At 45.9% G+C, this 14,433-nt stretch overlaps 1 protein-coding gene across 4 annotated transcripts in view; it reads right to left on the bottom strand.

Moving 5' to 3' along the window:
* Positions 1-517: 517 nt before the first annotated feature.
* SUSD6 (sushi domain containing 6) overlaps positions 518-14,433 on the bottom strand; it is an 88,649-nt gene continuing 74,733 nt past the window's right edge. For all 4 annotated transcript variants that reach the window (XM_030034437.2, XM_030034447.2, XM_041127435.1 and 1 more), the window contains 4 exons: positions 12,285-12,482; positions 9,091-9,229; positions 7,451-7,872; positions 518-5,620 (listed from right to left, as the gene is read on the bottom strand). In XM_030034437.2, coding sequence (XP_029890297.1) covers positions 5,595-5,620; positions 7,451-7,872; positions 9,091-9,229; positions 12,285-12,482 — 785 coding nt within the window. In that variant the 3' untranslated portion in view covers positions 518-5,594. The remainder of the gene's footprint in view (positions 5,621-7,450; positions 7,873-9,090; positions 9,230-12,284; positions 12,483-14,433) is intronic.

Here is a 14,433-nt window from a genome sequence, read left to right as displayed (position 1 = left end):
TTCTTTTGGAAGGAAGCAGATTTGAGAATCAGAACTAAAACATTTTCCAGCACAACTCAGTTGCCTCTGTCCTTGCTCACTCGAGGACAGAAGCAAAAGCACAGCTTACAGAAAGCATATGCAGAGCATCAGTAGAACCTGTTCTGGTGGGTACGTATATCCGTACATCATCTGCACAGGGTCGAGTTTGGAAGCAGTGCTCAACACAGGGCCCTGAAAAGAAGCGTGGGAAGTAGTGTGGTCTGTCCTGCTGTGGAAGGGCAGGAGGAGTGGATGAAGGATTGGAAAAAGGCTTATTTCCTGTATAAAAATACACCTTAAAATGAAGCCTGCTCTAGGAAACCTCTCTGTACTTTCAAAGCGTATCATAGAGAATAAATGTTTTCTAATGAAGTCCTTCTGCAAACAAAGGTTTTCACACAGAGCAAGTTCAATCTGCAGTTCCCTGGTAAGGATTGAAGAGTGAGGATGGGGTGAGACAGGATGTGCAAAATGGATGGGATTTATTGCATTTATATGCAGAAACCAGAAAGTGAAATAGATTTAATTAGTTGTCTGGATAGAGTAAGGCAGATTTTTTTTTTTTTTTTTTTTTAAACAACTGCTATCAGAACAGTAAAACCAGGTTTTGCAAATATGTTCTAAAAAGGTCAGTAAGGAAATCTCAGTGTCCAACCAGTTGTACATTAATTTTTTTTTTTATACAGCAAGCCTGCTGGTGTCTGCTAAATCATCTAAACAAAGCACAAGCTTCTTACAACCTGGTCAAGAATGCATTAGCTCATTAGCCTGCAGCATACCTCTGTTTTCAGTCACAGCTCTTCCTTACCCTCCTCCTTGTGTTCCCTTTTCTGTGCTGCAGATGACTTCACCATCCCAGATTATTTCCAATGGCTGAGCCTGTTGCGCTCTCAGCCCCACTCCTCAGTACTGACCTGTCATCCACCTCTGGGAGCATCTTAGGATGTTTCCTCCCAAAACACGTGGAACAGATTTCTTCCTAACACACCTGACTTCTCCATGTGCTGAAAGGCCAAATAAAGGCTCCAGATGCATTAAACGATTCACCACCCCAGAGTTGAAAGGCTAAAGAGAAACCTCAGGGGAGACGTCCAAGGGGTGAACAAGCAGCATGCTTGCTGAGTAAGCATTCTTCTACACAGCAAGTTCCCTGGTGGTTAAGAAAAAGGATAAAAATGCATTAAGCTCTTCTCCCTCCCAAACTCATGAAGTCTTAACTCAGCAACAACTCCACAGGCTCACATGCTGCAGCACATCTCTCCTCCCGATTTCATTTTTTACCTCTTCTGCAGTTAATGATGGGGAGATGCAAGCTATTGAAAACCAGAACGCACAAAACCATCTCTCTCACCAATGCTGCCAACCCCCTTCAAGGCGGCAGTAGGCTCTGACACAATCCAGGCTGGCTCATCCTGTGAGCTGAGCTTCATGATGCAGATCCTGACAGGAGACTGCCCCGCTTCCCCATGGGTTACTGTCAGCTTCGCTTTCTGGTTCTATCAGGCTGGTCCAGTTCTGCAACGCTTGGGCTGTAAACACTGCAGTAGGTTGCATTTTATTTATTTAAAAAAAACCCCAACTATGTAACTGAGAGGGAGCAAGGAGGTTTTGCTATTGCACATAATACTCTGAATTTCTGAAATGCCCTTTTTTTTAACCTATCAGACTCAAAAAATAACATAAACCTTTCAAATAAGTGCTATTTTTATTTTTCCAATATAAGTAAATCATTTTAATGTTCTTGAATATCACAGGATCCAGCATGTATGACAGAGCATGAGATGATTATGTTGGGAGTGTTAAGTAAGAAAACATGCCTCCCTCTGAATTCTTTTGCCAGACATAGGTGGGAAAAAAGGTAAGGAGGCTGTGGCCCAATCAGGAAAAAAAAAAAAAAAAAAAATTAATTTACTGTGTGGTATCTTGCAAGGCTGAGCCCCTGTGCTCCCAATCCACCACACTGAGATGCAAGCTGCATCTACCTATGGCAAGAGCCAACGAGGACACACTCTTTGCTCAGAGGTAATGAATGCTCCTGAGATAGAGCAGAGCTCACGACTGAGGGATCTTTAAGCCTCAGCCCTCGCTCCCATAAGTAAAGACAGGTCTGTGCAATTTAGTTTTTCCTAAATCTCTGCTCAAAAGACTTTCCAATCCTTCAGCCTCCGCAGAATTAAAACAAACACGAATGAGTAACAATCACTTGATAATCAGTAAAGTGAGGCCTTGCTCCCCCTCCCCCTAGGAAAAAAAAATTGTAAAGCAGACATCTCTCAGGTTCCTTCCCAGCCATTCTACCTCACTTTATATGAAAATAAACTCTAAAGCTGAGGAGGTGGGCAAGAGGAATGTGATGCCCCCAAACGGTTTCCCATGTTCTGGCTTGCACAGGTCCTTGGTGCCTGCTCCCACAAGTGTTGCTGCAGGGGACAGGCTCTGCTGCAAGCGCTGGAAACATCAGCTGGCATTACCAGCCAGCACAGCAGAGACTGGCCTGGGAGCTGCTGGTGTACCCTCAGCAAGCCAACAGAAGCTGCCTGTTTATGCCTGATCACAAGATCTACGCTTGCGGAGGTGGAGCAAAATATGCGTTTCCCCTGTCCTTAGTAAAGCCATTTCCCACAATTTCTATAAATGAAACAAAATTAAAGCACTCCCTCTTCTGTGCAGCTTGCTTCCTTCTCTTCCCCACCCAATTGAATTTTCTTTCCCAAACTGGCATCTGCTTGCTTTACAATAGCAGAGAGAGGAGGCAGGGCCACACGGTACGTGCTTTCTGCTGGCGGAGCAGGCGCTCATCCAGGGTAAGGTCAGGCTTGGGATCAGCTTCCAGCTTCGTTGTAGGATTCTCCCACCAACCCGGTGCTAACACTGAGTTAAAGGACTGTCCCTTGCAGGAGGACAGCCTGTACCTGACTTCTGCACCTTGATAGCTGAGGGCCAGTTTGAGTAGACAGGACCTTAAATGCATAAAGAGCAACTCTCCTGCTCCAAGTTGGTTAGGTAGCAGGAAAGAAGTCACGTAGTCTTCCCTCCCCGCTCCCTTAGCACAACACTCGCTCAATCCTTCCATCTGCCCCGATAAACTAGTGAATGAGACAATTTGCTCAAGCTTAGACCATTTCCAAGGTAGGAGTTAAAAACTAAATACAAACGTTCCCATGCTTATTTTCTAAAATTCCAATAGCAGATGGGTAAACAACATTTGCCCTCTACAGTGCTTGAAGCTGAGACACTGCAGCCCACTGTAAAACGATGTGGGATTTTCACCATCCAAACTGAACAGAAAATACCTAAACCACCCAAATGGGATTTATCAAATCCTTGTGTTACTGCAAGGTAACATGAGCAATAGGGAAGGAAGTTTAAAATACTGTATTTTTAAATTAATAACATCCCTCTAAAACAAGGATAGGGAAAATAGGATTCTTCCATCCACAGGCACGCACTGTCCCAGGTGTCCTGGGATTTAACAGCTAATCAGGAACAGGAGCAGCAGGTACGTGGCTGGATACTATGGCCAATCCCCATTTTCAGGAACTGGAGCTAAGCCACAGTGATTTTATATATAAAGGTGTTGTGTCACTTTTACCAAGTGCTGTTGACGGTGTGTTCCTGGAGCAACAAGGATGAGGATGGTGAGGTTTGTAAACCGAAAGCAAAGCAGCAAAGACAGCATCCCTATTTACCTGTACATTACCACATGATGTGTAAGGCCATGACGTTTTGCTCCTTCAACTCAAATAAAAATTTAGCAGCTTCTCACAGGGCAAACACTTCCCTGGTTACTTCAAGACAGTTATGACAAAGTACACGCACCTAAGAAGCCAACTCTTCTTGCTGAAACCAATCCCACAGAACAGCGTCCAGACCTCCCCAGTGAAGAGCCTTACAATCACCACAATGCTTTTGTGATCGGATCACCTACCCCAGACGAATGTAGCCTCCCGCAAAAGGAGAGACCTGTTAACAGCAACCAGGATATTCTGACCTGCTGTAGATAACTGTCGGGAGCAGAGGTATACATATTTTTGGATTTTCTTTTCCCTGCTACCAGAACTTGAAACAATCTTCGAAACTTAGGTTCAGGAATAAGCTATGGTCTCCTCTGGCACTGCTGTCAATGTAGCCAACCTGCCCTCACAGCAACAGGCAACTGCGTTGTATTTAGGAGACTTTATAAATGCTGCTTACCCCCAGCCACAAGGAAGAAGCCCTTCACTGTGGGCCCACTGAAGCCCATTAAGATAAAACAGCAGACTCTTGCTGTATGAAGCTAGGAAGACACACTAGCCTCTGAGATGGTAGCTACCCAGGATTCAAGTACCAAGGTACCTGTGTGGCTGGAAAGGTCATTTGGGATCGCACCAACGGCACTAAGCATTCACTGCCTACGGGCATTTTTTCTGTTGACATTTGCAAACACCTGAACCACTTCCAGATTACATCTCAAAAGTGTTACCTCTGCCTGAAGATCTGACCAAAGGAACCTAAGCTTTAGTGTAGAACCACCTTAACTGAAAAAGCTTTGAGACACACAGCTTATTCAGAAGAGCAGGGATACAAATTTGGTTCCAGTCCTGATGCCTCAGTGAATGGGGCTAACTCATAGTTAACGCAGGGCTGGTTAACTGAAAGTCACACCCTCCAAGCTTTCTGGACCCTGCCAACCACTGGCCATTCTCCAAGGCTCTTCTACAATCTAACACCAGGAGCTGCTCTGGCACCAGACCAAAGCTGAAAGGGTTGTTCTATTGGTGGTACAGTCCCAGTCCCAGCTTCTAGAAACACAGAATAATCAAGTGGGCTGCACAGGTAGAGAAGGAAGGAAGGAGACCTAAGTGATTTTCAGGAATGGACTCCTGCCGAGATGGTTTTTGAGAAGGGGGCAGGGGGCATTCCTACACGTTGGAATTCTCAGCCTTCAGCGCTCTAGCAATTCTCAACGAACTGTTATTGCACAGCTAAGTCGTCACACAGCCCATCTCATCTGAGGCGCTTCTAGACATCACAAGCTGCCCCTTAACTGGGATCCCTCCCAAGCCCAGCTTCAGTCCCAGCGAGGCATTTTGTCCTGCCTTACCACAAACAGGATGCCGGAAGAAGAGCCTATATAACATACATACGTGTATATATATATACTGTGTCTGCACCCAGTGAGCAAGCGGTTTTAGCCCCTGCTCTCTGGGCAGCAGAAGGGCTAGAGAGGCTGATAAGCTGCAACAAGCCAGTGTGAGGAGGAGAAAGGCACGAGAAAAGAGCAGCTCTTCAGAGACTGCTGTCAAACATCTGGCTGGGGAAGAGGAGAGGAGAGCTCAAATCCACTCTGTTCCTTGAGCCCCTGATGCTGATGGAATGGGGAAGCCAGCGCTGCACCAACTCCACTGGTGCATCCAGGAGGCAACCTGGCGACATCCTTTGGATCTTCAGCTGAGGGCATCTCTGCTTGGAGGTATCCAGGACACAGCTCGCGAGGATGGGGAAGGCTGCACAGAGTGCTTCTGTCCTGAAGGCAGGGGGAGGGGAGGAGGAAGAAATCCAAGAGGGAGAAGGCTAGACAAACACAGCAGGCCTCATGCTTCCTTCAGTAAGGGAATATCTGAACGGTGGGGAGAGAAAAAAAAAGAAAGAGTAGTCAAACTTCTGCAGTTCAACACACACCAGAAAAACTACTGTTGAAAGCAAGACAGGCTCCCACTTCCATAACAAGATAACGCAGTGGTCTTCCTGTCATCACAACACAGCAGAAGGGACCTCTGAAGGACTCTGCTCCAACATGCCCCTGCGAGCGGGACCATCGCCAGCTGCAGCCTTGAAAATGTCCCAAGGACAGAGACTCCATCACCTCTCTGGGTGCCCATCTGGTCCTGCACTACCCTCCTAGTGCAAAATATTTTCCTAATGCTCAATCTGAATCTGTGAAGTTACAGCTTGTGGCCACTGCCCCACGTTATATCATCTGGCTGAGAAGAGTTTGGCTCCATAGTCTTTTCAACTCCCTGTAAAGTAACTGTAATTAATTGCTGGCTTGGCCCTCAGCTGCTTCTTCACCAAATTAAAGCAGCCCAGCTCCCTTAGTCACTCCTCACAAGCCCCTAGCTCTGGTGGCAGGCCTCCAACAGACCCTGTCCAGTTTCTCCACATCTCTTTTGAACTGGGGGTCCCACGACAAGATACAGTAAAGCCTCACCAATGTGGTTTAGGGGAATGTAATAACTTCCCTTAAGAATGACAGTTTCCTTCCTTCCCATGACTTTATCAATCTTTTAGTTCCTCAAAATGTCCAAGACATGTTTCTTACTGTGACAGGGGTGGTTGCAAATACAAGGATCACACTTGCCCCTATCTAATTCAAAGAAATGCAACCTCCTCGCGTAGCTGCAGCTTCCTCATCTTTGAGCCATAAGCACAAGCTTCATGGTCTCCTGCTGCAAGGGGCAATCTGCTACTGTACAAGCCTTAGAGGCAATACATGTTTCCTGGCAGTGACAAAAATGACACAGTGCAGGGGCAACATCCTCTAATTTCTACACTATGGACATTTTTTGTTAAGTTTCACTTTTGGCTTTCTACTGTTTACGCACTTGAGGTTTAATGCCCATCACAGGACATGTTGTCACTTCTGCCCTTTAGCAGAAATCCCCTTTAACTGTTTTTACTGCAGGCGTTCTGGGTGGCATTACTACGGCTCTAGGGCTCGACACCATGGAAGGAAGTTCTGCCCTGAGCTACCTACAAGCCAGTTACACTTCTTGCCTAAGACACAACACTCTGCAGAAGCAACCTTAAGCTGCAGCTTCACATCAGCTCTGGCATTGTAAAGCCACTCCTTCAGGGCAGAACAGAAGTGAAGAATGCAAGATGCACTGACTGCTTAACAGACTTGCCCTTCTGCCCTTTACAGTAAGTTCAACCACATCCCTTTTAGGTCTTCTCTGCCACATGCCAAGGCTGTGGCACTGTATGCACTGTGGCAGTAAGCTGCTTACTAAAGCAGTCTAAGAATGAAGAAGTCCAAACATCACAAAGGATTTGTATTCCAAGCGTATCCTCCCACTCCCACCAACTTGTTTTCCACAAACACAGCTATTTTACTGCATTTGCACTATGATGCTGGAGGCTGGCATTTCTCTGCAAATCCTTTGCTAAGACAACAAGAGTGAGCAGCAGAACTCCAATAGTCTTTCCAGACTGCCCTAGGCTCCCAGCTGGGGAGTGCCACATGCTTCAGAAGAAGGTATTAAATACTCCTTGCACATCTAAGTTGTGAAACATGCCACAAAGACTGGGACACCTCTTTTCAAAAGCTCAAATGCCAGAGTGCCTGACATACATAGGGGCATTCCTTGCCATTTCCACCCTAGGTAGTCAACTGCAGAACCTACTCTTACAAGGGTCTCATTCAGCACTCCTTGCCCAAGTCACGTACCATCTGTGTATTCCTCGGAGGAAGTGAGCGATAAAAGGCTCTGTATGTCACTGCTTTCTGAATCTTGGACCTCTTTGTGTACAGGTCTACTGCTAGCCATGCCAGCTACCCAGGAAGAGGTAGCAGCCTGATGCACAAGAACAGTTTCAGAGCGCTGAGAGCCGCTGGCTTCACACAGTCCAGAATGTCCAGGGGTTTCATCTTCTCTTTCAAAGCTATTGCAAGCCCCTTGGTCCTGCTGCTGTATCTCTCTGGCTCCGTTCTGCCCAGCTCCCTCCGAGAGCACGATCTGCACTCGGGAGTCCGAGGGTGGAATGCAGTTCCCTGTGCTCCCATACACCGCTTCTTCATAGGATGGCAAGGCCACTTGGACACCATCCACCATGATAGAGACCTGATCTCCAGACACACCTTGGTCTCGCCTCAAAAAAAGAAACAAAGGGGGGGAGAGGGGGGAGTCAAGTTAGGATTTATATTTTTATAAATATATATGTTACAGACAACTCCAGTAACCTCCCACAGCAGAGCTCTAATGCTCACCATTGACTTATTCAGGGGAGAACAGACAGAAACATGAATGGTGGTTTAACAAGGTCAAGCATAGCCTTGCAGCCCTACTGTGAATTGCCATAAACATGAGCAGGGGCTGTAATTCACAGTGCCTGATGGATTTAGCCACAAGAGCTGAAAAGGTTACAATGCTTCCCACCTCACCTGCCTCCGTAACTAAATCTGACACAGACCATGACTCCAAGACCTCTGCTGTCACAGCCAGCAGTTAAAAAAGAGCTCTGACCGCCACTGATTTCAGCTTGTTACACTGCTATATTCTGCAACACCCAGCACTGCCTGTTCTGCCACCTTTGCTGCTGGCCAGATAACCTCTGGTGGGGTGGGGCAGACAGCTCTTAAACTGACACAGTGTGAATCACCTAGGCTCATGAGTCAGAGGCCTGAAATTGAATTTTTCTTTTCCAGTGGTTTGGACTTCAGAAAAGGCCAGACTCCAAAGCCCCACCTCTCAACCTCCCCGCTGCTGGACAGCCATGTCTCTGCTCTTATTTAAGGAGTACTAGTAGCTGGTTCGGAAGAGTCCACAGGGACTTTGTTGACCTCAGCTGGCAGCAGTGTTATGGCTGGGTCTCTTCTCTCATCCACATACCCAGGCCAGGAGGGTTCTCCTCCCACAGCAGGGAAGGATGGCAGATTTGCAAGTATATCTAATCAGCAGTACTGCCTGAATTCGTGTCCGTAGGATCTCACAGACAGACTGAGGGGGATGCATATACATATCCAGACACATTGGTAGCTATCCAAGGCTAGAAGAGGCAGGAGACTGATCTATAGCCAGGCTAGTAGGGATCATAACTTTTCACATTCAAAGCCAAGGAAAAAAAGTAAGGAAGCCACTCATCAGATGGCATGTTAGAATGGGGACTGCAGCTGGCTATTGCAGACCACCAGTTCAGACTACTGCCAGACCATGGGGCAGAGGTGCCACTGAGGCGATTAAAACAGGAGCAGAGAAGCAAGGAGGTTAAATTGCTCCAAAATGAAGGCCTAAACCAAGTACCTTAATGGGTTTCTGCTGCAAAGAAAGAGGATGCCTCTGAGCCCCTCCAAACCCCAGCTATACTTACCTGCTATGATGGAAAGACTTCAGCTTTGGCTGCAGCAAAACAAACAGCACAACTAAGAGCAGAATCAGGGCGACGGAGCTTGCTGTGGAGGCTACTATGGACAGCGTGGGTACTCCAATTGTTGGAGGAGAGTCCTTTTCTACAAAACCAAGAGGAACACAAGGTAAAATGATCCACTCCCTTAAATCACTGCCATAGAGAAGGAAAAACATCCACATTGCCTGCTCTCAGGAATTACACTTGGGTGCACATGTGAGGAGCCCAAGTTTCCCATACAGTCAAGGCACACCAGCTATTCTTATAGAACACAGTTCAGAGCCCAAGCTGACACCTCTCCATCAGCTGTAAAGGAAACCTAAAATAAAACATGCACATACAAGGGTCCTTTGGAAAAACACAAGGCAAACAGAAAAGCAGTGCAAGAAGGCCATGGGAACTGACAGATGGTGGTAAGGGTCATGTTATATATAGATCTGGCTAAGCAAAAGCTAAAAAATGTCCTGATGTCACCAGCAAGGCCAATAATTGTCTAGCACAATAAGCAGGATATTTTAGGCCAAGCAATAGGAAAAGTTTCAAATAATGGGTTTTCTTGGCTAATAGAAGAGCCTCCCAAAGGAAGGGGTGGAAGTCACCTGGCTGGGTATATTTAAGATGCAGCGAGTATTCAGTTTCTCTCTCACACGAACTTATGCCAGGGAACAGAGATGGAAGGCAGCTGTTGCTTCAGGATGCTGAGTTTTCAGTGTTAGATACATGTACCCTGTTCACATTACTCCTTCCTACCCTTCTTCAGCTGTGCAGTGTAACTGTACAGGAACCAATTTGGCTTTTACAGGTCCCTTGCAAGACAGAAATAAATTTGGAGTGGAATGAGAACAGCCTGGAACTGGTATTGCTGAGCACTGCATATCATGCCTAGAATGCTACACTAGTCCTTTCACCTCGCTAGTGCAAATAACTATCTGTGTTGCCTCTGTCCCTAATTTATGTCTGTGGTAGAGATCTGAAAAACCTCACCTCCCCGCTGGCAAAAACTATTGTGCACTTCACATTCAGGACATTCCCATGCATGCAATTCCTCAATTCCTTTTTGCTATATTCAACACATTCTTTGGGAGCACAGGTCTCAAACTGCAGGGGGAATGCAGGACACACATGCAGTTAGGGATGAGGGAAAGAAGAGCATGCAAACAGAAGAAAAAAGCTGGAGGACCACTGTTTTTAAGCCTGCAGACTGAAATCTATGCCCAAAACAGGCATGTAAGCGGGAAAGCCAGTCTGCATTTTCTGCATCTTCCCTTGGGGTCAAACCTATTGGTTTAGTTGTTTTGAACGTGTTCTCCTGAAATTTTTCAGAAGTAGCTTGACCTCTCCCCAGGGGAAAAAAAAAAACCAAAAAAACCCCAACAACGTCTGGTACATTTTTTCCCAATGGCAAATAGGGTTGAGTAAGGATTTCCATTTTCAGCATTAATCAGGGCACTTTGAGTACACTGACAGGGAAAAGGGTGCTCCATTTTCAGCATCAGTACACAATGCTGTAAAACTGCTCACTACCTAGGCTACGCTCCAGCACATTCACTGTCTCATATTCCAACAGGATGCTCACTAACTCATACAATAAACTCTCAAAAGGCTATGGGGCTGACAGGCTCAGAGCTACACAAAACATCTGATAACTGCTAGGGATTTCATGTACTCTATATGGCGCAGGTGGGATCTTACCCATTACGAATCATTTTAAGACCTACTGTCTTTCTCTCTACAGTCTCCCACCTCCTCCTCCTTTTAGCCCTGTGAAAGAGACCTGCTAGTTAAACCTCAGCTGCCTCTGACCCTGACCAGTTGTTTCAAAGTCCATGTTGTGAAAGCAATACCTTTTTCAGTGGGTCAGACTTTCAAGGCTCCATATTTTTGATAAGGCCACTAATCCTTCAGAATGCTAAAGAAATTTGAGGGGTTTCTGCTCATCACAACACAATCCCTTCAACTCTGATATAGACCAAGTGCCACCATGCAGGAATGCCACCCAGGGAACACTATCTGCAATAGCACAGCTTTGTTTTCCAGCCTGGGTGCAGCAAGGGGAACAGGGACCACTGTGGAAAGGAAGGAAAATGCTGAATTTGAAAAGCCTCTTCAGGATCTAGTTGCTGCCCGGTACACTCCCAGTTCCCTTCCTTACACATCATAGGAAAGGGCTATTGGAGCAGCTATGACAGAGACACTGAGAAGACAGTGTCTTTGAGACAGGACAGGACGTTCCAGAGATCACAAGTATGCAGTGAGCTCCATAAAGAGCTTGAAAAAGGTGCTTTTCTGTTTCCTTCCAATTAAGCTAACACATTTTGCTTTATGGATAACGAGACTTAATTCTGGAGTGTACATCTCGCTGATAACTGATAACTGAGCAGCAAGACTCTATCAATAAGCCAAACTTGAAGAGGGGAAGGAGTTCTCCCTTTATACAGTATGCATACTTTTAAAACCAGAAGAGCCGTAGGCAAACTAAGAGCTGTATTATGAACATTTTCCTGCAAACTTTTCTTTACTTTCCTCCTTTGATGGAGGAATTCCTGTTTAGCTGGGAGAGACCCACAAAACAAAAGCTGTCCACTTCCATGTGGACAGAAGCAGAAATCATTTGTCAGCAATGTTCTTTCCTGCCAGTACAGTGAAAAGCAGCACCATCGAGCTCTTTGCCACAGGAGGCCAACAGTTACTTAAGCTGTTCGCAAGGAAGATCGGCTCTACGTACTCACACACACATGCACACATGTGGACAGATGGGTATGCCACTGAGGGAGATGTACTGTCAAACCCCTCAGGAGCAAAACCAGACAGCATAGAAAATGCTTCAATTAGGGCCTCCCCCACTTCTGGGATGAGAAATTTTTGACACTGTCAAAATAAGAGGCTCCACATAACTAACAAGTTGCCTCCTTTATACTCCTTTCCATGGGTTGTCTCCTTGTGTGAGGGACTCTCAGCCTGCATCTGATAGGCTGTTACAGAAGAGATGTCTTTAATAAAGAGCTGTGACTGTGAGCCGCATTTATGAAATTGCTGGAGCAATGAGAGGCAGCTGTATGGACTTCCTCAGCATCACACTGACTCAGTGTTTAAGGATAATCTCAAAAGCCAATGCAAGGGCAATTCTGACTGTCCCACTGGAATCAGGGAGCACTCACCCGGGCTGAGCCTGCAGCTGACTTCCATGGCTGGGTTCCACTCTCCATTCTTGCAGGTCAAGTATTTATAATCTCCTTTCAGCATGTAGCCTTCGACACACAGATACTCTATAACACTGCCTGAAGTCAGAGGGTTGTTGCAGGGGCTAGGGTGGCATTTATAGCCTCCATTCTCAGGCTGTGGTGGCTGGGGACAATCTGGAAAAAAAAGAAAGCATCATGGAGGATATCTCAGAGGAAGACATCTGTTGCACAATAGATACGGCACATAGGCAGACTTCCACCTACGAACACCCACTAAATTAAGAAACTACCACAACCGAGAAGAAAGACTGTTACACAACGGCGGAGAACACTGTTCAGTTTCACCTCTGATGTGTCTTCTGCGATTGCTAAATACTGCTTGTTATCCCAGTAGTAAAATCTAGTTGGCAGGCATCAAACTGGTGATATTTTTGAACAGTGACACAACAGAGATTCCACATGAGAGAGGCCCGGAAAATCCTTGGTGCTATCTTTTCCTCACAGCTGTTTCACTAGAGACTGGGGGGAACCTAACAACCAGGCTTTCCTATTAGCCTGACATAGAAAAAACATGAGACCTCCTACAGAAACTAATGAAGAATGCAAACACCCCGCTGTACTATGGGTACAATGTCAAGGTACAGAGCTGCCCCATAAGGCGCCCTGGAAGCCTCTAAGAGCACACTGATTTTAGCTATTTTGCACAGATATACCATCAACAGTATGGGGAACAGAGCTTTGCTGCAGTAGGACCAAATATTCTAGCCTATTTTCAAAAAGGAATTAGTTATATTACAAAGACATTTCTAAAAAACCCTCTGTTTACCTATGTGAAGTCTGGAGTGCTGAAGGCACTTTACATTTCTCTTTGCATCACCCCTATCCTGACTAACGGCTATAGACATAGCACGTGCCAGAAATTTTCTTGTAGAATTTTCAATAGCCATTCAAATAAAAACAACAAACCACGAATGAGGAAACTGCACTGAAAACAGAATATTTGTATTGCTTAGAATTTTCTCTTCTCTAAGCAGGTCACAGTGACCCTACAGATCAGCCCCAACACCCCCCACTGATGCTATGTATCTGCCTGGCTGAAAGAGGGAGAAATCCAGATTTTTTCCTTTAAATCCACATCAGCTTCCCAAACTTCACAAAAGAAAATACATCAAAGATCCCTCTTGAGATATTTTGGGGCATGGAAAACCAGCCAACCCACCCACCCTGCTCCATCACAGCATGGTGATCCAGGCCTGCCCTTAAACCCTGGAGCATGCATTCCCACCTTCTGCCTCTAAGTGTCCCACTTACTGTGGGACAAACAGCGAGAAACAGCTGGGCAAAGTTCAAGTGACTGGATTTTGGGCAAGATTTGAGAAGCAAAAGAAAACTTCAGAGATTCATTCCACTGTGGAAAAATTTGCCACATTGCTGCAGTGCAAGTGACCCTTGAACCTGATCACATGTGTGAATGAATCATAGGTATTGCCTTGTAAATACCAGTAAACCCTGAGATGAAGTGCTGAGCGAAGCCAAAAACCCTCTGGTGTGAGTTCTGCCAGCTTTATAACTGCAATTCAATTTACTTCTTGAGAGAAGGTTAACAGGGGTCTAAGCAGCAGCTTTTCAATAAGACTTTGTTCTTGAGGAGATTTATTCTTAAATAAGCTTCAGAGAAGCCACTGTCCCATGCCTCATGAGTATTAACTGTTGCCTCTTCTGTGTTTCTTTAAGTTTTCCTTTCTGCAATAATTTCCCATTTTGTAACCAATGTTTTAACCCTTCACCTTATGAGGCTAAAACTTGCTTTTGCTTTAAGCCTGTCCAACACTTAGGGTCAGCTGGGATCAGCTGAAGCAACAGACTCATGACACGCTTCACATTCAGGCACATAGACAAATGCCCTGCTTCACCTGCAGCCCAGGAGAGGGCTTTCTTGCTAAACTGCAAGGACCCATTTGAGCACCAGAAATATTCTCAGCAGTTTAACACATACCTCTCCAGGCAATGGTAGAGAGCTGTGGGGAAAAGCTACTGTTACCACAGCAGCTGCCAAAACTCAGGAGCAGAGGACAACTTCCCTAACACCACAGGAGGTACCTGGAATTGCTTAGGCGCCACACAC

The sequence above is a fragment of the Aquila chrysaetos genome, chromosome 2, assembly GCF_900496995.4.
Source record: "Aquila chrysaetos chrysaetos chromosome 2, bAquChr1.4, whole genome shotgun sequence".
Taxonomy (NCBI): Eukaryota; Metazoa; Chordata; class Aves; order Accipitriformes; family Accipitridae; genus Aquila; species Aquila chrysaetos.
The sequence above is the reverse complement of the archived record's forward strand: the minus strand, read 5'-3'. Positions and strand labels throughout refer to the sequence as shown.